The sequence below is a fragment of the Megalops cyprinoides genome, chromosome 12 (genome assembly GCF_013368585.1).
Source record: "Megalops cyprinoides isolate fMegCyp1 chromosome 12, fMegCyp1.pri, whole genome shotgun sequence".
NCBI lineage: Eukaryota > Metazoa > Chordata > Actinopteri > Elopiformes > Megalopidae > Megalops > Megalops cyprinoides.
In genome coordinates this window covers 17,829,832-17,851,073 of record NC_050594.1, presented here as the reverse complement: position 1 = coordinate 17,851,073, position 21,242 = coordinate 17,829,832, and the positions used below count along the sequence as shown (strand labels likewise).

The 21,242-nt window shown below is 46.5% G+C and overlaps 1 protein-coding gene across 1 annotated transcript; it reads right to left on the bottom strand.

Annotated features, from left to right (window-relative positions):
- Window positions 1–1,341: 1,341 nt before the first annotated feature.
- Window positions 1,342–20,006, bottom strand: si:dkey-16j16.4. The gene is made up of 5 exons (XM_036541742.1): window positions 19,349–20,006; window positions 12,237–12,318; window positions 11,183–11,637; window positions 9,463–9,516; window positions 1,342–3,159 (listed from the first exon to the last, which is right to left on the bottom strand). The coding sequence occupies exons 1-5, from the start codon at window positions 19,415–19,417 to the stop codon at window positions 3,040–3,042; spliced, it is 780 nt and encodes a 259-aa protein (XP_036397635.1). The 5' UTR covers window positions 19,418–20,006; the 3' UTR covers window positions 1,342–3,039.
- Between the last annotated feature and the right edge of the window lie 1,236 nt (window positions 20,007–21,242).

The window sequence follows — 21,242 nt, the reverse complement described above, 5'->3', positions numbered from 1 at the left end:
ATATTCCACAGATTTGGACTTGTCACCTTTGATCCAGGGCCATGCCCAGTATGACCACCATACTTCAGTAACTTTACTGGGCTTTGACACATTCATCTCACACTTAACACGTTAATCAGATGTGGAATGTACAAGCATACAACTGCTTGTTATGGCTCTTAGCTCTTGATCATTAGCCAGTCCAGCCACACCCAAAAGGTCACATAGCATCATGTTTGCTAGCCATTGTTTGATCAGACTCACAACCGGCACATTTATTGTCCAGTGTCCAGATGAGTGTAAAATCCTTTTTGTCATCCTGGCTCATAATTGCCATATTTTCAGTTTTTCTCCTGATATTAACGTGGTAAGCAAGAAGTGTGTCTTTCTTGGAAAATGTGCTTATCTTTCATACATCAGTTTATGTTGACAACATTCACTCATTAATCTCACATATGACACACTAATTACACACTGTTTCCAGATTAGTGCATGTTGGTCCCTGGCTACACCTAGCCATGTCAAATATGGCAAATGCTACCATTCCTTGTCGCACACATTTTAATTAGCGATCAACTAGTATTTGCCGCATATGTCTAACATTGTACCAAGATATACTCTTTACTCACCAACAAACATCTGAAAAGCTTTGTGGTTGTTTGCAGTCTCTAGTTATATTAATGTATGTGGTTTTCCTACACTGTCTACTATCTGCGGTACTGTGCTGTATAAGAATTTGCACAGCTACTTAAAATGAGCAACAAATCATTTATAAATCTTGCTACGTATAATATTAACTTATATCTGTACTTACTCAGGAAAAAACCTTGCGCACTTATATGTCTTATGTTTATTAAGGATATGAATACATATGTAGGCCACTGAATTCTTCAGCTAGCTAAAGGGCCTGTTGTTGTCTGTTGTGAGACACAGGAAGCTATGTGTAAAAAAAGGCAGCAAGGACCCAGTTTTTACAGAAATGCAAAGCCGATACTTTAGACAGGACTTTGTGGGTGACGGCTTCATGTTTGATGCATCGGAGTTGTGCAAACGAATGGGGACAAAGAAAAAGACTCCGGAGGTTTTATCTACCCTCTCATCAACCACAGCACACTGTGGGTTTTTTCGTCTAACCGCGGTCAGAGTTGTCAACTTTCTGTTCCGCTGACAGGCAAGGTTTCAACCCAGTGTAATCTTCAGGTCGGTGACCAAAAATGCTTCTCTAAGTTTGCAGAAACACTTCTAGCTATTGTGCAATCAAAGCTGACTTTCCCCCTCTGCCAAAAAAACACAAACTGTTGTGTCATCACGCACACGGCCGAAGATTTGTGAGCGTAGCAAATCAAAGAAAGAGCCGAACGATGGGGCCACAAGGCATTTATTTTCTCAAGTTGGAACACAAGCGACAAAGAAAAGTCACAGAGGGGGGGAGAATCCCCATTTGCTCTTACTGTGTTACAATCGTACTTGCAAACATACTCTGCTACAGTTACCTTACAGCGGCGTTCTGCAATTTGATCTCAGTGCGTCTTGCCTGATCGGTACATAGATACATTCGTGTGCATAAATAAGTCATCTTTATGACAGATAACACATTCAAATATAATTTTGAATCTCCGTCTCCTGCGTTAGCGTGTTGACCTGTTCACAAGCCCACAGTTTTTTACATTCAAAGCCAGAGGAACGGTGGCGCGTGGAGGAGAAAGGCAGGTGGTGCTGGGTTTATAGGTTAGCTGCTCACATCATCTTGTGAGCAGCACAGAGAAGAGAGTTAGCGCACCTCTGTGCAGAGCTCTCTGCTCTTCTGCTCAACATTTTTGAACACTGAGAACATCCTCTACTGACTTTACTACAGCTTGGAATCAAGGTGCATTCTCTCATTTTTCAATAGGCATTTATAGAGCTGGTCGAAGTACAGTACTGTTTTTGCTTTATTTGCATGTTACATGTGGTGTTACAGTAAGTCTATAAAGCAGACATACGTGAAATGATCTACTTTCGGTTTGAGTGGTGTGTCATTATTGCCTCTGATCTCACCAACCCCCCATGTGTCACATGGACAGGAAGGACAATGACTTTTGTGTATCATAATTAGATATGGTGCAGCCTTCTGTCAAGATGGCTAGAATGGGTCTGTTAACCTCTGAGTTTCACTGGAAAATGTGTACAAAGTTTTTGTCAAGATAATATAACCTGCTGGATATAACTGAGGGAGTCATGTTCCTTTAAAGCATGTTTTTTGGGGGGGTGTTGATGGGAGATTTAAACACAGGCTTTGGGAATCCTTAAGGGGAAACCTCAGATTGTCCTCAGTAGGCATCTGCAAGTTATGGCCAAAGCACAATGTAAATTTGCTTGGGTTTTCCGTTTCTAACCCATATACTATGCCCTGCTCTCATCTCCTTTAGTTAAAATCATTTCCAAGAAAAAAAGCCCAACAGGCCTTAGACTGATGCAAATGGGAAAAGAGCCTAAACAAGGCCAATCACAAATAAAATACCTGAAATAGCCTAGGAGCTGAGCATTGTTTGGCTGGACTCTGTAGGCCTTCAACACCAAACAGTCTTGCCAGATCCCAGGTGGAGCTGGCCAGTCCCTGGGCATAACTCTCCCCACAGCTCTCCCTTTTCACCCTAGGTGGGATAAATCTTCTGGCTCCTGCGGATCTTTGTTGCTCTGCAGTCAGCAGCTTTGTGGGTGATGCCACTGTGCTGCCGGGTTTCGAATGGGATTCCTGAGAGTGAGTTTAGTGAAAGCTCAGGGGGGAAAAAGCCACTTCCGCTCTTCCGGTCACCCTTTCACACCCTGGCTTCCACACATTTTCCTTTTTTAAAAGAGTTTTTAAGCTTATTATTATTAAAAATAATAATAATGATATATTGTTCTTAAAGCAATGTTCCAGACTGATGACCTAAGAGTAATAGGGATGCTAAAAAAAAAAAAAAACAATATTGCCTTTAATGTCAGATATCTTGATTTTTTTGGCCTGTCTCTCAAAAGAGTCCACTCATGTTGGGGAGGTGGAGGGGGTGGGGCGGATAGGGGCGTGGCGCACAGGTCTCAGGCAGGCTCCTCCTGTGATGTCAGCGGGCTGCGCGGAGGGATGGTGCTCAGTGACCGGAACGCGAAGACGGAGGGGTCGTAGGCATACCTCGGGGGAGGCCGGCTGCTGCTCAGGTTCTGCGGAAGACAAGAGGACAAAGAATGAGCCCAAAGACTCCTTTGCGGTTAATCTCGCCTTTATCCCGCCTTAGCCCAAAAGGCTCTGGGAGGGCATGGCTTACCCTGCTTCTGGGGCATTAACAATGGCTCCGGGCGGTCAGTGTGACCCGCAGCTAATGCTAGCCATTCAGAGGTCAACTGTTATGTCACTGTCCACTACGCCGTGCACGCAACATAAAGAGTAACCACATGCAACACAAAACGAGAATCACCCCCAGCAGTCACTTGTTGACTGCAGTGTCTAAAACTGTGCAAACTTTTTAGGACAGCTGCAGTAAAAAAAAATAAAAATGGTATCCCATATTGTAACACCCAGCCACACACGCACAGCTACGGTTGGATTTTGGAGCTGCGGGTCTCTAACCATTAACTCTAACTGAGATGAGAGCGCACATTGGGAATGTCACAGCCAGGTCCAGCGTTCAAGGCCTCCTGTGCAGAGTCCACTATGTGTCACTGTCCACTGTGACAAAACGGGACTGTCCACATTGCTATGGCCTCGGACTCAGATCATGCAGGTATCCCGTATCAGGTTTGGCAGTCAGTTGCACATAAACACAGACTTTCCAGGAACAATGCTCTGGCCATTACCAGGCAATGCAACTCCCCCTTTGGTCCAAGGAAAGGATAGTGGCTACCAGTTTGTCAGAGTTGTGTAAATTGTACTTGGCTCAAAGTCAGACACTTCCATCACCTGACCATTAAGCATACATAGACAGGGTTGGATATCCCTGGAAATGTTCCTTCTACATCTAGTCACATAAAGCATAGTCACAAGACCCTCCCCTTCTGTGGCTCAACTAATCACTTTGCAAGAGTAGAGGAAAACTCTGGGTTACTAGTATACCACAATTAGTATTTCACTATTCCTGGTGCTGTGTCCTGATGACAACTGTATGTTAGTTTCATGACAAACCTTGCCCCAGTTATCCAAACATCGCATATAATGTATGAGCAATGCATTGTGGGATATTGATGACTCCAGCACGACTGCACTGCTGTGGTCCCAGCGGGAGGTAGGTCTCAGGTGTCACTCTATTCTTAGCTCTGCTGTTTCACTCAGAATGCAGCAGTAGTGGCAGGTGCCATGGACCCAAGGACCTGCTAATGCGCTTGAGAGAGATGGATGCAGTGCAGCAGTTGTGGGTGAGGCCTGTTCTGGTAACCACAAGGTTACAGGTTCGATTCCCTACTATAGCAGGTGTGCTGATATACCTTTGAGCAAGCTGCTCCAACTGAGCTGCCTCAGTGAATATTCAGCCATGTAAAAGTTTTTTCCAGGTCTCCCTGCGGTATCATTCTAGGTGGGGCTTCTTTTATGGATATTGATTTTTTTTGTTGTTGGGTATTCCCTGAATGAGAATCCTGGAATAGCTACCTAAAGTATCTCTCACGCACACACACTTGAAAGTGTGTACATACCCTCAGGAGGAATTCTGGATGGCACTGCAAGAGGGTAGTGGAAAAAGGAGCGAAAAAAAGCAGGTCTTTCCAGACCTAACTCACAATCATAACCACACAGCTCTCTTGAGGAAACTCAAGGAAAAGTGAGCATAGAAAAGGTGGCCTCCTTCACAGCAAAACACACCCACACACACAATGCAAAGTTTGGGCTCTGAGACTGTCAGGTGGAAAAGGTGCACAGCATTACCTGAGTGAGCACAGTATTAATAGCAGAGGTGTACCTGTCATCTGGCTCAGATTAGGAGCTTACAGACAGAGAACAGGACAGCACAGCCTCTGAGTAATTACAACAGACATACAGGCTGCTTGTTAGCCATAGCTCCATTTGCTTCCTTAAGTCACTGCTTCTGTGGAGCTTCTGACTGACATTACAAGATGCTGGACTCATTTTTCCCCTGTTATAACTGCATTTCTGTATCAGTAATCAATTACACTTTTCACTGACAGGATTATACTTGTCTCCATTTCAGTGTTTGTCTGCTACTGCACCATTTTCCAGGAATTTTCTCTTGACTGTGCCTTTTACTGGGGTCAGGGGATAACCTTACAGTTTTTCCTCCAATGTCTTGGAGTTCTCTGCTTTTTTGGTCCCCTGCACACTGTCAAACACTAGATTGAGTTGTTTATGCCCAACATATTTGCAGATTGTTTTAGATTTTACACTCAGGATGAAACTCCCATGTCTCACATATGCGGAGTGCAGTACTGCTCCAATGTAAAAGACTCAATCAGACCAAACTAACAGTGAACTTGGAAAAGCAGCCAGAAACATGGAAGGCAGATGAATGAATGGAAAAAACCTGCCCAATTTAGTACCTCAATGAGACTTTTCTTCAAGAAGGCCAGTGACGGAGCTCTGTGAAACTGAAGAAGCCAGGAGAAACCTCGCTTCTACAGCCCAGGAGCCTGTCAGAAAGCGCTTCTAAAATTAGCTGCCCCAAGTCATTTTCCCCGACAGGAAACGGCAGGAAATGGCTTTGTGTGACTTGGCAGCGAGGCAGCACTTTCTCCGGCCCGCAGGGCTCGTGATCGCCCGTGTGCTACAGGCAGACTGCAGTCCTCCTGGACACGGAGACCGAAGCACAGGGGCTCAGATCACAGCTGCAGACCCCCTGCACCAGGGCCTGTACTGTTCTCCTCCTGCCTGTCGCCCTGTTTCTTCAGTCCCCACCCGCTGGACCCCATCCGCCGTCTCTCACACTCCCATTGCCTACAGCTCCAACCCACTACCACCACCCCCCCACCCCCCCGGCACCCCGTCCCCCTCTGACCATCTAACCTTCCCCACTGTCTATGGTCACTTCTTCCATGCAGCGCTAAGCGTCACACACTGCCACTGACTCCCATTCTTAGTCCTGTAGACCTAGTACGCATGCTAGTCCATGCTATTCATTCAAACTTCTTTTAATTAATTAGGCTTAACTGACCTGTTAACTGAATACTGATCTGGATTTGGCAACTCTTGGGAGTTATCTGCTGTTCATTATGTGAGAACTGTACAGTCCAAGGTGTTTTGCCGCAGTGAAAACATAAAAGAAAACATCTTTCTTCAGTGTGATTCTATTCATATCTCCCTCTTAAAAGCACTACAGGGCAGCTGTCTCAGTGAATTCAGTTTAATTTGTTTTTCAGTTAATTGTTTAAGGACTGAACAGTTCTTGCTCCAGGGCAAGTGAAAGAGGCAAAGTAACTTTGGTGTGGAAAAACGACCAATGGTAATCGCAACAACAGCAAACATCATGCCTTCAGGCTTTGAAGGGGATCTGACGTAGACTGCCTCCTAGGGGGATTAGGCCACTGTAACTTGGCAACAGCCTCCTGCAGAATTACTGTGATATGTAGATGCATCTTAGACCCAATCACAGACTTGCATTCCCAGTCCAACAAAGAGAAAATCCAATGTGCGAGCATTAGGGTGTGGCCCTGTCCTTCCACGCCTAACTGGTAAATGTTTCTCAGACTGCTGAAAACAACTCATGCCAGCACCGGCGTTTGGTGGGCGCTTGCTTTTCTGGATCTGGTTTCTCCTGAAACGGCCGGGTCAGAATGCAGAACGCGGCAGGAAGTGACATAAGGGAGTATCGAATTCTAGGTCAAACGGATAGATGAAGGAGCTAAGATGTTATCCATATGGCTGCAGTTGTAGCGAGCCGGCCTAGTTAGAGAGCATGCTTGTGTGTAGAGGCAGGTTGGAGTTTTTCCTGTTGCCGCACCACTCCCCACACAGTTTGTACATCGTGTTCACTAGTCTGATCAACAGGTTACTTGAGCTCTCCGCCGCAGGTTTAGATCAACAGCTCACAGGACTTTGGGCTTGAGGGGCCACAGTCAGACTTAAACAGAGGGCAGCAAGACAAACACTCTGCACTGCTTAGGTAAATCTGGATGAAATACACCAGTCTGTCTTTCACGTTTGTGAACTAGGAAGCATGATGTTATCGTCTTGCAGCACCTGTAATCTATGTACAAAGAATGACATACCACGGAATGCCGATAGGGGGTTAAACAAACAGGACAACAGCAAATTAAATCTGAATGCTAAATATTACATCTTTTAATTACATCCCAGCCAGAGCTCAGCACCACATAGTGGTGCAGGATCTAGTTTAACTCCGACACATCACCTATCTGGGTTTATCAGTTTTCAGGCTGTCGTGTCCTGCCAGAGGCAAACTATTTGGGGAGCTTCATAATGGTAGCCTCTGCTTCTTGGGGAGGGGAGGGGGGGGGGGTGCTCGGGGTGCTCCCAGGAGCAGGGCTGCGCCTGTCCCCTTCGGCTCCCCAGTCGCTCGCTTCCGCCCCACCGCTCTCCTTGGGAATTAGCTCCCCTCTACAGATCTGAGCCTCCGCAGCCGGGCTTGTTTTTCTAATCCAGGCCGCATCCACGGATGACTTTCCCCAGCTTCCGATCGCTCCTTCCTGGATACCACCTCCCAGACTCTCCCCCGCTGCTCCCACAGTTCCTCTCCTGTATCTGATCCCCCCCCAAATCCGTCTTACCCACCCCTCCGCCCTGCGGCCCCCCAAACCACAGTGGCCCCCGCCCCCCTCCTGGCTCCCTGCCAGGAAAGAAAGAGAGGCCCCCATCGCTCAGATCTGCAGCATCTCAGCTGTGCCTGGAAAGAGCCTACAGACCAGGAATCAACAACACCAGGAGATAATTAACAACATCTTCCTCCACCCTGCCTGAGGAGTTCAGATACCAGCCCGCTTCTATAAATGGAGGATGACTTCAGCCATGGAAAAGAAGCCTAAATTCAGGAAAAGAGGCTCTTTCAGCCCAACTGCCTCAGTTTCCTCTTCAGGCTCATATTTGCTTTTGAAAAAAGGGCTTCATTTGGTAATACTATGATTTATTGTACAGTAGATATCTTATGTGCTTGTTATTAAGGTAGGAGACAATGGAACAGATCATGGATTTCAAAAAGTGCACCAAAGTGCAAATTTGCTCTCCAGTGTGTGGTGTGTGTGTGTGCAAGAGATATAATGAGAAAGTGAGTGAGAGAGTGAAGGAGAGAGCATGAGAGTCTGTATTGATGCAGGTTTGTGCAAAATATGAATGTGAGCAACTGTGCGTAGTATGCAGAATGTGATTGCATACTTATGTGTCCTCAATGTGACTACGTATGTGTGTGTGTGCATCTCCTCAGTGTGACTGTGTGTGTGTATGTGTGTGTCTCCTCAGTGTGACGGTGTATGTGTGTGTATCTCCTCAGTGTGACGGTGTATGTGTGTGTATCTCCTCAGTGTGACAGCGTGTGTGTGTGCGTGTGTGTGTGTGTGTGTGTGTGTGTGCGTGTGCGTGTGTGCGCGTAGGTCCTCAGTGTGTGTGTGTGTGTGTTTTTGCAGGTCCTCAGTGTGACTGTGTGCATGTGTGTGTGTGCGGTGTTCTTACAGCAGTGGCAGAGTCCCTGTGGACGTGCTCAGGGTCGCCCTTGTGCGTGTCTGTTCAGGGCTGCCGGTGGGGAAGGAAGCTCGCAGCAGTCCAACGGACCCACGCTGACAATGACGCAACGTTTCGCCAACGTTTCGCCTCATTCTGTTAATCCTTCTGGAATCGCGCAGGGCTCTGCCAAAAGCCTAGGCCCTCCACGCTGACTCAAGCTGTTCCCTTTGAGAGGGCAGCGGGCGCGCCGGCACACAAAGAGAACACACAGAGGCCGTCCAGTGCAAGAGGGGTATGACCTGCACCTCTCCCAGAGCTCCACCTGAGCACCACGGTCTGCAGAGGACCAGCCAGCCATTCATTTGACATCAAAGCTCTGACAGATTTAGACCAGCTTCACTGCAGAAGGAATCTTTTGTATCACAGACTGTGAATTTCCCAGAATGACAGCACTGCTCCAGCATCCTTTAAATACTGATTAAAAAATAAGCAAACCACCTCTGAAAGATACACACAAAGAACCCCTCTAAAGTACTCATGGTGATTAATCTAAAAAAGGCTTCATCTGGTGCAGGTTATGTTTTCCTCCTTAGTAAATACCTCATGGTTTTTAACCTTTGCACAGGAAAGTCAGTGCAACTAGCGGTAATATAATAGGGTGAAGTTTAATAAAGAGAGATTTCCTGCTGGAGCGGGACCAGTCAGAGACTTAGTAGAGCATGGGAATAGGCACCTGTGCCAGGTGAATTCCCAGCATGCACCTCGCAGGACCTCACAGTGTTCGCAATAAGAGAGGCCTGATTGTTTGAGCTTCACGACCTCATTTAGTGTAGACTTACAGCCAGTGTAACAGAACTCTTGATCCTCATACAGGACTGTGATCAGGGGTAGCAGAGTGACTGTGAACTTACCCGGATCTTTATGGTCCTCGTCTTTCCGCCACAGTTCTTTTTCAGGAGCATTTTCTGTAAGGATAAAGACTCTGATTAATTTATACAGCAGAGAACACAGATTCAAACAGCTCAGGTCATTGCCTGCCTACCCGTGTTTCAACATGCAAATTCTCAGACAAATGCAAATACTCCAATAATGTTCATCGACACATTCTCACAGGCTACATAAACTTTGGTTTTTTTCTTAACCATGGTATCATGGTCGGGCCCCATAAATGTGCTTTTATGTAACAGAGAATGACCAGCTCCTCGAGTCCGCGGGGCAGAATTCTGCTTCTTACAGGAGCCTCTACAATTGAGGAATTGTCTGGGGATTATTACGCCACAAGTGCTTTTGGATGAGAGGAATTAAAATGGAAATTTAAGACCCTGGCCATTGTGTTCCTGTGGGGAGTGATCCCAAACATGACGGGTGACAACCTGCCCCGGCCTCAACCTCCCAACAAGGCACTGTTTGTCACATCTGCGTGTCTCACAGACCGCAATCACTGGATACAGACTAAACAAAGCAGCTACAATGTGAATATTTCCAGCAACTGTCAATAGGCTGCTATTAGCTGTATCTGGACTGGCGTACAGTCTGCACTGGAGAGTGTGAGAGAGAAAAGGTTCGGGCAGTGCTGTGCATGAGTGTTGATTTGTCTCAGGCTGTTCTTTCAGTGGTAGCCAGCACATGATGCTGTGAAGGCCGTGCGTGTGTCTGTTCCTTTTAAAGAAAAAGAGCATATCTCCTCGACACAAGGGTCGCACAGCACGCAGAGATCCACGTGACGAGACAGAACGTGTCTCCCGGCCCTCTGTGAGCAGCAGCACTCTGAAGGGTTAATACAAAAGGAGTGTCTGCCAGCCGCTTCGGCGGCCCCCTATTGTTGCCCCAACACACCTCCCCTGCCCAAACCCCTCCCATTCCACTTGACCGCCCTCCCCCCCCGCCCTCCCCCCTCCCTTTCCCTCTCTCGCTGCCCCCTGCACCTTGTCATCTGCTCGCCCTCTCCACAATCTCCCGGAGACATATGGACCACCCCCCACCCCCCCTCCTCTCACAGTCTGGGCCCTGGCAGCGATTGGGTTTAACGATCACCCGACCGGCTTCTCTCTGACTCATTATTAGCTTTTTGCTCCCCCTCCGTCTTTCTCCCTTGCTGCTTTTTGTGGGAACAGAGCAGACATCTGCTGCCCATCCTGACTTCCTCCTTCTACTGGGGCCACCATGAGGGGTTTGTCCTGGACCGGGGGAGACCAGGGCCATTACCTCATCTAGCCGGTGTGTTAGAGTTTGGGTGAAAAGGATCATCTGTTAGCAGGCTCCTCTCTCTGCAGGTGCAGCGGAGCTGGTGCTCTAAAGCTCTTTTACAACTTCCTTTGAGTGTCAAACAAACCACCGCAGAATGAAAGAGTTCCTGTCTCTACCAACAGGTGTTCTACCACACACGTTTGTACACTTTATGCACTTTCTGGTGGGTAACAGGAAGGATAAGATGTTACATTGCTACAACAGTGCAGAAATACAACATTGTTATGACAGCGACATATGGAAATGTTGCAAAAATGTTACGCAGTTGTCACAAAGCCGCCAGCGTGGCGGTTGAAGGAGCAGAAAGGCCCGCTGGGAGTGAAGGTGAAGGGGACAGGGACACGGACAAGGATGATGATGAAAGCCTTAGAGAGCGGAGCCAACCTGCTGCATTTTCTCAAGGTCCAGGCTGGGCCTGCCCGGCTCCCCCGGGTACCCCTGCCTGTGCCGCCTGTACGGCGCCGCCGCCGGCTCGAAGTGGGTCAGAATGATGGGCCGGGCCGAGCCCCGCACCGGGGGCCTGAGGCTGTGCGGCGGAGAGGCACTGAAGAGCACCGGGCTGGGAGAGGCCGCTAGGCAAGTCCCCGGCTCCACAGGCCCGCAGAGGTCCTTCACCTCCTCGTCGCTGGAGGCGCTGCTGTGGTCGGCCCACTTCCTGCCCTCCCCGGCCGGCTGCAGGAAGTCCCGGCTGATGCGCTCCAGCTCCTCCTCCGAGCTGTGGCGGTCCAGCGCAGGGTCCAGCAGCACCCGCAGCCGGCGCAGACGGGCGGGGGAGAGCGCCCCCTGGTTGTGCTGCTGGCTGGTGGCCAGAGGGGTAAGCCCACAGTTCCGCCGCCTCTCTGAGAGCAAAGGTGAGAGGTGACACATAAAAGGTGAGATAATGTCCCTCCATACCTATACGTGCGTATGCCTCTATGAAGGCTGACTGAGGCTCTGCAAATACCACTACATTTTACACCATTAAATTTCACATAATACATCAAAGGCAAAGAATTGTTGGTGCTCAAAATAATCCTGGTTTCTTTTAAATCATGTTTTAGTTGAAATTTAAAAGACATTTATTGATTTGATTAATATGGCAGGCATTGTACATCCAAAATCTGTTATAACTTATGTTAATATAGTACTTCACGTCAATAAAACAAATTTACATTTGAATTTTACTTTGGCCAACAGGCAGCAGTGTGATGTAGTTGTAAGGAGCAGAGCTTGAAACCCAAAGGTTGTTGGTTCAATCTCCAGGTGGGCCACTATTGTAGTACCACTAGCCAAGAGACTTCAACCAAATTACTTCAGTAATAATTCAGCTGTATGAATGGACGATATACAAAATTACATTAAGTAAACTGTCTAAACTGCACTTGAATAAGAGCGTCTACAAGGCAAACGTAATGTAAATGGCTACAGAGAGAGATAAAGCAGGAGAGAGAGGACATACCCCTGTCGATCTGTGCCAGCTCCTGATTCTCTCCCTCAGAGTCCTCACTCTCCCCACCCTCCTCACTGCCATGGTAGGAGATCTGTAAGGGTGTAGGGGTTAAGCCCTCTGTCAGTCACACCATACACCCAACACCCTCTAATCACGCTCTATACCCCTCCACCCTCTACACTCTGACCCAACTCACTCCATGTCCAACACACTCCAATCACACTCTATACCCCATCAGCCTCTTAACTTTACCCCCATCATATGCTATTCCCCATCACACTCTACCCCCAATCCAAGGCCAACCCTACAAATGATCACACTGTAGACAATACAAATAATAATGCTGAACCACCAACCACCAGGGTGGATGGCCATCACAGAGGTAAAGCCCCCTTCAGCCATGCTAAACACCTGCCACATCAGACCAGAGATGTGCATTGCCTCCAGGTACAAAATGCTGCACACACCTGACCAGCCATGATACAGCAATGCTCTAAGACAGTGTTTCTCAACCCTCTCCTGGAGGACCCCCTGCCCTGCATGTTTTAGATCTCTCCCTGCTCCAACACAGCTGATTCAAATGATCAGTTTGTTATTAAGCAGCTTCAGGAGTTCATAATGAGTTGATCATTTGAATTGCTCTAAGACATTCAAGTGTCTCAATACCTTCACCTGAAGAGGCACAGACAGCATGGAGCTCACTGATTTAATGCAACATTCACAGGCATTTCTCAGAGAAGTTAAGTCTGCTTCTCGCACTACACAAACTTCATGTTAAAGGTATGATAGGTAGGCTGTAATAAAACGGCTTCTGGTTGTCAATGCTTAAACTTAGACACTGGAAAGAAGCTGTCAGGGTGTGGAGGTAAAGGGCCAGGCTTTCTTTTCAAAACCAAACCACAGTTGGGAGCATAGGCCTGCTTTGTCAATCGCATTTCTGAAGAGGCTTCTTTAAAAGCGGTTCCATCAAGAGCCCCGTAGTAAATGACTGCTGTGATAGGAGTTAAGTAATGCCCTGCAGATATCACAGAAAGGCAGGCCAGAAAGCAGGCATGTACAGAAGAACCTTCAGCACCTCTCCTCACCCTGCTAGCAGCGGAGATGAAGATCTTGTGTTCTGCGCCCCACACCCCACACTGGCTGCTACCTCCCACCACAAGACGCTCATATCTCTGGGAGAGAGGCGCTGCCGCTGTCCGTGTCACACACAATATTTATCACACATGTGGTTTCAGCTTGGAATCATACAAAACCAACAATCCCCTGCACCACGCACCCTCTGCTTCAGCCAATTCCAATGTAAAATCGTGTGGCTTCCTGCAAGGCAACGAGCCATGCTCTGCGTATCCGTGACCTTCCTCTGAGGTCTCCTGTTCACCAAACATATCAGCAACACCAAGAGGCCCCGCATGAAATAAAACTGATTTCACTCACCCAAGGCAGGGGAGATCAAAAGAACGCTGCTGAATTTTTCAGTAGACTACAAGCTGCTCTGGAGTGTTCATGCCTCTCAGTGAGGCAGTGAGACAGCTCTCACTTGTTTCTCTTCTACCTCCCTCTAGGGAGAAAATGAAGGAGGACTCGTCTGCCAATGAGGCTGTCAGCATAAGTAGGGCTATGAGGCTCCCTGGTAATGGGGGTCATAAACTGTCCTGGGCCCTGTCCAAAAAAAGCAGTGGGGCAGTGGGGGACCGGGGGGGGGGGGGGGAACCTTGTGTCCCACCCACGGACGCTCAAGCCTCCTGTGCCCTCACATCTCCGCAGTTTAGTCTCTTGTCCCTGCCCACGTCCCTCCACATCCCTGACCTTAGGTCTCCTCCCCAGATGTCCCTTCCACAGGACCCAGAGGTTTTCCCTGAAAAACGCCTCCCCAAGAGGGTAAACCCCAAAGGAGCGCCTGCACAGCAGACACATAATGAGATCCTCACCTGTTTGTTTGTTTGTTTGTTCGGAGACTGTCAAGAAAGATGGCTCAAGCCCACAGCTGTGCTATGAGGAAACACTGCAGGAAGAACTGGGAGCTCCTACCGAAGTCAAGTACAAGCAGACATCTCTCACACGACCTCCATCTCCATCTCTCCCCTCTTTTCAAATGTGCCAAATCCATTCAGGCTTTATACATGAACAATGGGAACCTGAAACAACCCGCCATGTTTCTGCTGGTTCCTCTTCAACCAGGGACTCGCACAACAGGACAATTGTACCTCCTCTTGAACTAAAACCTGCATCCTGACTTAATAATAAGGACATGAAACATGCAAATCTCGTATGAAACAGGATGGTGAGAGTCGGAGAGAATGAGGGAACTCTTCCACAGAATAGCCAACTGTGCTCAGAGCTGCACGTGCGTGTGTGCAATTATGTACATGTGAGACTTTGACCATGTGTGATACAGAGCATCGGAGTATTTTACTGTGTATGGGTGTGTGTATGTCTGTGTGGTTGTAGGTTTGTGTGTAATATATGTGTCTGAATGTGCGTGACTGTGTGCATGTGTGTGCACGTACGTGTCAGTGTGTGTGTGTATGCATGCAACAGTGAACATAGAGCACAGCTCCCATAAGGGGGATGTGACGTGTTTGTATGTGAAAGAGACAGTTTGTCACTGATGGTGTGGAACCTGACACAGGGCAGGTTTGCATACATGCTGCGGCAGTGCACATCTGATTTGCTTACCCTTTCACACCAGCATGGTTAAACTACTGCAACTTACTGCTCCCGCAGGTCGCAGCCCTTGTTCTAAGCCTGAGGAAGTTTCACATCATCACTTTCTCTCTGTCATGGGTAGGGTGGGTCACCTCATCCTCAAAGTAAGCGAGGACCACACTACTAAGCAAATGGCTGTCACAACTAAATCTGACACCAGAGGCATATCCAATGAAGTCATGCTTGCTTATGAGAAGCAGCCTTAAAATTCACTGCGTACACAAACAAATTCCTGTACAGAATACTACAGAGATTATTTTCAGCTAACACTGAGTGCTAGGCTACACTTGTCTCCTTCTGGGGAAGAGGCTCTCTCTCTCTCTGGCTTTAGCGGTGTGGTGAACGTTTCTGATATGTATGCAGCCAGTCCCAAACACACATTAACTTCACCCAGTTCCCCTTTTCTCTCTCATTGCTGGCCCAGTTATTACTGGCATGGTGAATGGATTGCCTGCCCCCCCCCCCCCCCTCTGTTCCTGTATTACAGACCTCCTCTTCCCTCTGTTGCCACAGTCTTACTGTGACAACCGTGAGAGCTGCAGATGCGGGCCTGATAAAGCACGGGGAATGTGGCGTGCAGCAAGGCACAGGTGCAGAGCGGTGGCACACTAGACCCGGGCAGGATTACTGGCACCCTTTCACATCGGAGGGTGTGAGCTAGATTAGGGGCAGGGATGGGGAGGGGGGATTACGTACGGACTATCTAAAAAGGGTGTGTAATCTGCAGAGATGCTGGGAGTAGCGTTCTGTGTGCTTCACGGCTCTTCTGCTGCTAACGGACCCCAGAAGGGCAAAACACTCATGCACACACGAACACAGACAGACACGCATGGACAAGCGACATTCAGTCCACCTCAGTCTCCAACAGCGCCATTTTTTTGAAATTACTAAAGCAAATTTAAGACAAACATTTTTTTTTTCCAAAACTACACTTCACTTTTTCTTGCAAACTGAAATGCTACAACATCATACCAGTTTGGACAAATAGTTTGGCATTAGATTATTGTGAACCCTTAGCCTGCAATTTCAGTCTGGCCAGAGGTCAGATCTGGGCAGGTTTAAGTGGCACGGCAGTGCAGTGCCACAGATAGCCAGGTGCTGCTGGCATTATGTTAGGGTCCTGGCCTCAAAGGGATGCTGCTGGGGCTTCACACAAGTTCTCCTATAATCATTCATCTGGATGTAGAATATAAACCATGAAGCACACATATAATGAAATGATGCAACTCAATGCCTTTCCCTTCCTTTCAGGAGTATTACTACTATTAAGTACTACAACCCCCCTTACAGTTCAGGCTCCTTGTCAACAGTACACACCTCCTGAATGACTCAAACCTTTGACAATGCCCAACTGCACAGCAACATTGCTAACACCACAGGTGGGCAAAATGCACTGACACAGGACTTTGAGTAGTGGGCAGTATTTTCTGTCATTACTGTGCCACATAACAGCAGCACAGACACAGACCTCGTCATCTCTCAGACTGTGTCAGCTGATTTAGTACTGTGGCGGAAGTTGAGTGTCTGTATTTATGCGCTGTGTGACCAACAGGAGAGACCTGTGTGGAATTAGTGACCACAGCAGTGTGTCAGTACGACAACTGAGTCCATTGTTGTGAAGTTGCAAGACACTACTTGACTGGCATATATGGGTTTGCCCGTAACCTGTTGAAGCACGAGTATCTGGAATGCACTAGCATGCTGGTTGAGCCACAAACACACACATCTGCTTGAGTACGCACATGCACGCATGCACAAATGCACGCATGTAGGCACTCGCACACACACACACACACACACACACACACACACACACACACACACACACACACACACACACGAGTGTGGGAATTCACACACAACCGAAATTAAACTTGAGAGATTTTGAGAGCCATCATTTTCCTCTTGCCTTTCACATTTCTTCTCTTGGGGAGTGTTTCACACAGCTCTACAAATGTCATATCAGCCTTCACACACATCATACAGTGCATCTGTTCCACTAATGACATGTTCTCTCTTTGCACATTGCTCTGTGCTTGTGCTTGCTTTTTGCATACCGAATAATAAGCTGCACACTGTACTAATGTCGACCATTGAGGGAAAAATCCAATGCTATCTTTCACACTGAAATTATCCAAATCTATAAAATGATTACATTAAAAAAGGATTTGAAAAATGATCAGGTTGGAGGTATGCACTATATTTCATTTAAATATGCATTGCAATGTTAAAGGAAAGAGCCAATGCCAACAGCAAGGCAAATCTATCTTGCGTTTAGTCCTTGTACACCTCTGCATATTGCTAAGTGTGTGAGAGTGTGTGTGTGTATGTCTGTACTGTGTATGTCAGTTTTCTGACTGTTTCTGAGCATTACTGTGTAAGTGTGTATGAGACTGTCCCTTTGCATCTGTGTCTGCATGTTTCAGTGTTCTGACTCAGTCTTTCAGATTGTAGCTCAGAGTGTGTGTGCAAGAGTGTGTGTGAAAGAGAAATTGCCCCTCATCCAGCTTAAAGGTTCCATGACAGTGAGTGAGTGACAGAGACTTCATTTAGGCATGCTGGCTGTCCCTATGCCACTGACCTCCGATCAGTTACAACAAACAGTTAGGGAACAACCATGCCAATCCTGATCAACTCTCCTCTGAAACCATCACAGCCAAATCTGGCACACCTTCCACGAATCCCGAGTGTAAATCACCCTAATTGTACTTATTGGTTAAGCCTAACTGGGAGCAAAGCAGGAGCAATGTGCTACACTGCAATAAACCTATTTGGCATTCATTCTAAAACTGGATGCTTCAATGGTCTCTGTTATGCAACGATAAATCCTATTCCAACAATGTATGCATGATCAATTCATAAACCACTTTTGACACTCACATTAAATGGAGTACTATAAAAAGAAATAGTGGAGATAGTATCAGATGTGCCTGACTGATGCACCCCCTACCTCATCTGTGAAATGCACATTCTGTCTCTGAAGGATCTCCTACTTTCGCATTTTAATCTATGTCATACAATCCTAGGTTCATGGATTTGCATGCTTACTAACCATCAGGCTCTCTCGCCATAAACGTGGTGTTTTGAATGGGGCTCAAACCATATCAGGGTGTGAGGTAAGCTACTTCCTCAAATCCTTATTCACAGCCGCAGAGCAAAAGGGTGACTCAATCACACCCACCCAAGTGCTTTCACTTTCCCTTCATGGGAGAGCACAAGGATGTGTATGTGTGTGTGTGTGTGTGTATGTGTGTGTGTGTGTGTGTGTGTGTGTGTGTGTGTTTATGTGGTGGGGGGTGGTGTGTGTGTGCGGTTGCCGAGATAACCAACAAGAGCTCCATCTTCAAAGGACATGCTGGTGCCAAGGGAACAGAGTACGGTAACACCCTGTGTGCAGACAGTGAGTTTCTAATTTGATCACATGTGAGGCTGACAGACAGAAGCCGTGGTCACATGCACTCTTTTCACGGCTCTGCAGAAGCACCTACTGCACAAGGCCAACTCAGAGGGACACAACCCAATATACTTCAATAAAGACACAGATAGACTGTAGGTTGCGGTAGATGCATGTAACCTTACACTTTATAAGGACTTCATTTAGGCAATGAGGTAACAATGCTAACAGTGTGTTCCCATATGTAACTTTGATTCTGTTTGCCAGCAGGTGTTGGCACACAGGTGACGCATAGAATGTACTGTGTAAGGCCTGTGTTCAAACCAGCCTGACTCACTTTGTGTGTTCAAGTGTGTGTTTGCATCTGTGTTACTGTGAAGGTGGAAAAGGTTGTTTATGTGTGGAGTTTCAACCACATACATATGCTGATTGCTCTGTGGGTATGTGTCTGTGTAGTCCACACGTTCCTGTGGGCAGTTAGCTGAGTTAACTGAGCTTTAAAACCTGCTGAGATGGCAGCCTCGGGGTCACAGTAAGAGCTTGTGGGCATGACCTATTCCAGTGTCCATGATTCTAAACAGGCCAGGAAACTCAAATTACATACTGTAGAAAAAAAAAATCCCTGGACACTCACGAAAACTAGAAAATTCCTAACTACACGTAACAATGACAAACGCATAGCAAAATGACCGCACTTAACAGTTTTCTCAAACAGACCCATAACCAACCCCCATGGCATCGCAGCGGCAACCGGCTGTTCAAATATTGGTAAGGAAATACTTGATAAATTGCTGTTAATATGACATTACAACATTGCCAGCATTTATTAATGCATTCCTTCCGCTATGAAACTCTGGGACTAAAGTCTAACAGAAATCATTTTCGCATCGTTCATATTTAGCATGTGAATACTGGAAAAGTAAACACATTCCTAAGATTGCCACTACAAATAAGGAGGATCTGTACACAATCATCTAATTATATAAATATTCACTTTAAAATCATGACGATACAAACTTACCTTTAGCTGAAATGGGTGTATTTCATTAAGAGAGTGCCTTCTCAGCTTTTTCGTTAAGGTCTTCATCATCCTGATTTATATCTGATTAATATGGCTTCTGCTAGAAACTTTTTTTCTTCTTTTTTTGCTATCTTACAAAAGTAGCGATTATGTTAAGTTAGCTATGCATAGCCAACTACATTCGGCATGTTCACCAAACTCCGCTAACAGTTTAGCACACTTATCAAAAGGCACATTCACGTTCACACACATTCACACACACATGCACACACAAAGAGCGTACACTCAAACACTACAGCTGAAGAAACGACATGGTACTCGGTAGCTGAACTGTCGTAACGAATTGCTTCAGGTAGGCCACTTTACTAATTGCTGTATTACATTTTATAGTAAATAAAATTTAGAGCTGATTACAAATAAGACACTGTTATACTCCCTGTTGTGTGGATGATTTAGCTCGTCTTCGGCAAAGATCGGTTCTGTAACTTCAGATTATTTAATTGCTTCGTCCTAGTTTGTCTTCATCCCACTCGCCAGATTGTTTGTAAAAAGCGCAGCTTGTATTGTTTAAAATCGGAATCAGCTCGTTCGCATACAGACACGCACACAGCACACACTCACACTCACACACTCACACACAGTCGTATGCACACGCTTACATGAGAAATACACATACTATTTCTCACGCTCATGGATCCGACTCTTCCATTGGCTACTCTACCGGGTGATGTAATTTTTTTTTCTCGAGAGGGAGGGAGCGATGGTTATATCTTAAAGGTGTATTTCCTGGGGCTGTTTTACTGGTCTCTTTCAGATACGATGTTTACACACAACTATTCTGTTTATTAAATGTACAATTAATATTACTCAGACATTTACGCACGGTGACAGATCCGTGATCACTGGGTAGTAAAGAGCAGTTATATTAACATATGGTCAAATATGAAATGCATGTGAAAGCATTACATTGAATATGTAAAGAAGTGCCGTCCATTCCAAATATGGCAGTTATGGCCACTTATGCAACAAATGCAGACTAATGCATATTGATGAATATGTTTCACAACATATGTACATAATGTCATTAAAATTGCAAGGGTTACTATATCTTAATATTTGAAACACATACATTAGTATGTCACATTTAAATACATAAAATTTCATTTGTGTTAACGTGGTGTCTTCCCTTCTTGTCAATTTACCTGTTAGTGCCCATCTATTAATGCACAGTGATAGGCAGGAATTGCGTTCTACAAGGAAAGCTTCCCTCTGCCATCGATCACTATCTGACTGGCCACCACAAGGAGCTACATAGATGTCAATGATGTGTATGTCTGTAAGTGCATGCATGTGTGCATGTGCATGTATTATTGTATGTACATGTATTAGTACATGCATGTGTGTCAGTATATATCCATGCATGTGTGCATCTGTGCATGCAAGCATGCGTGTGTGTATATGTGTGTCTGTGTGCATGGCCTATTGTGTTTAATAAGGTGCTTCTGCTAATATTAATCCCTCATACGACTGTAATCCTTACTAATGCAGTCTTTAAATGCTGCCAGTCTGCTTGAGGTTCAGATGAAGATGACACAGGACAGGAAAGGTCAAAGGCTCAGTGGAACACCACAATTCCACAGCATGTTCTAGAGATACAACCACAACAGACTCGTGGAAATCAGGGAACAGCATCATGTCATTGCTTACTCCTACAGTGTCTACCCATCAAGCAGGCATATCTGTGCTTCATTGTCATACTGGTCTGCACTGTTAGTGTGTGGGAGACTGAGGGAATAAGACTTTTTTGGTGCACGGTGACACTTGATCTCACAGAATGCAAGCCCTGAAATGAAGTGTAATGCACTGATGATGTCAGTGCCATTTAATTCTTCCA

Bases quoted from the DNA above. Each gene is read 5' to 3' on its own strand.
- si:dkey-16j16.4 (XM_036541742.1), bottom strand. From the start codon at position 19,417: ATGATGAAGACCTTAACGAAAAAGCTGAGAAGGCACTCTCTTAATGAA. The intron at 11,638-12,236 runs GTATGTCCTCTC...CTTTGCTCTCAG, and splicing joins GCTGGCACAGATCGACAGGG to AGAGGCGGCGGAACTGTGGG. The intron at 3,160-9,462 runs GTAAGTTCACAG...TGTCTTCCGCAG, and splicing joins CGAGGACCATAAAGATCCGG to AACCTGAGCAGCAGCCGGCC.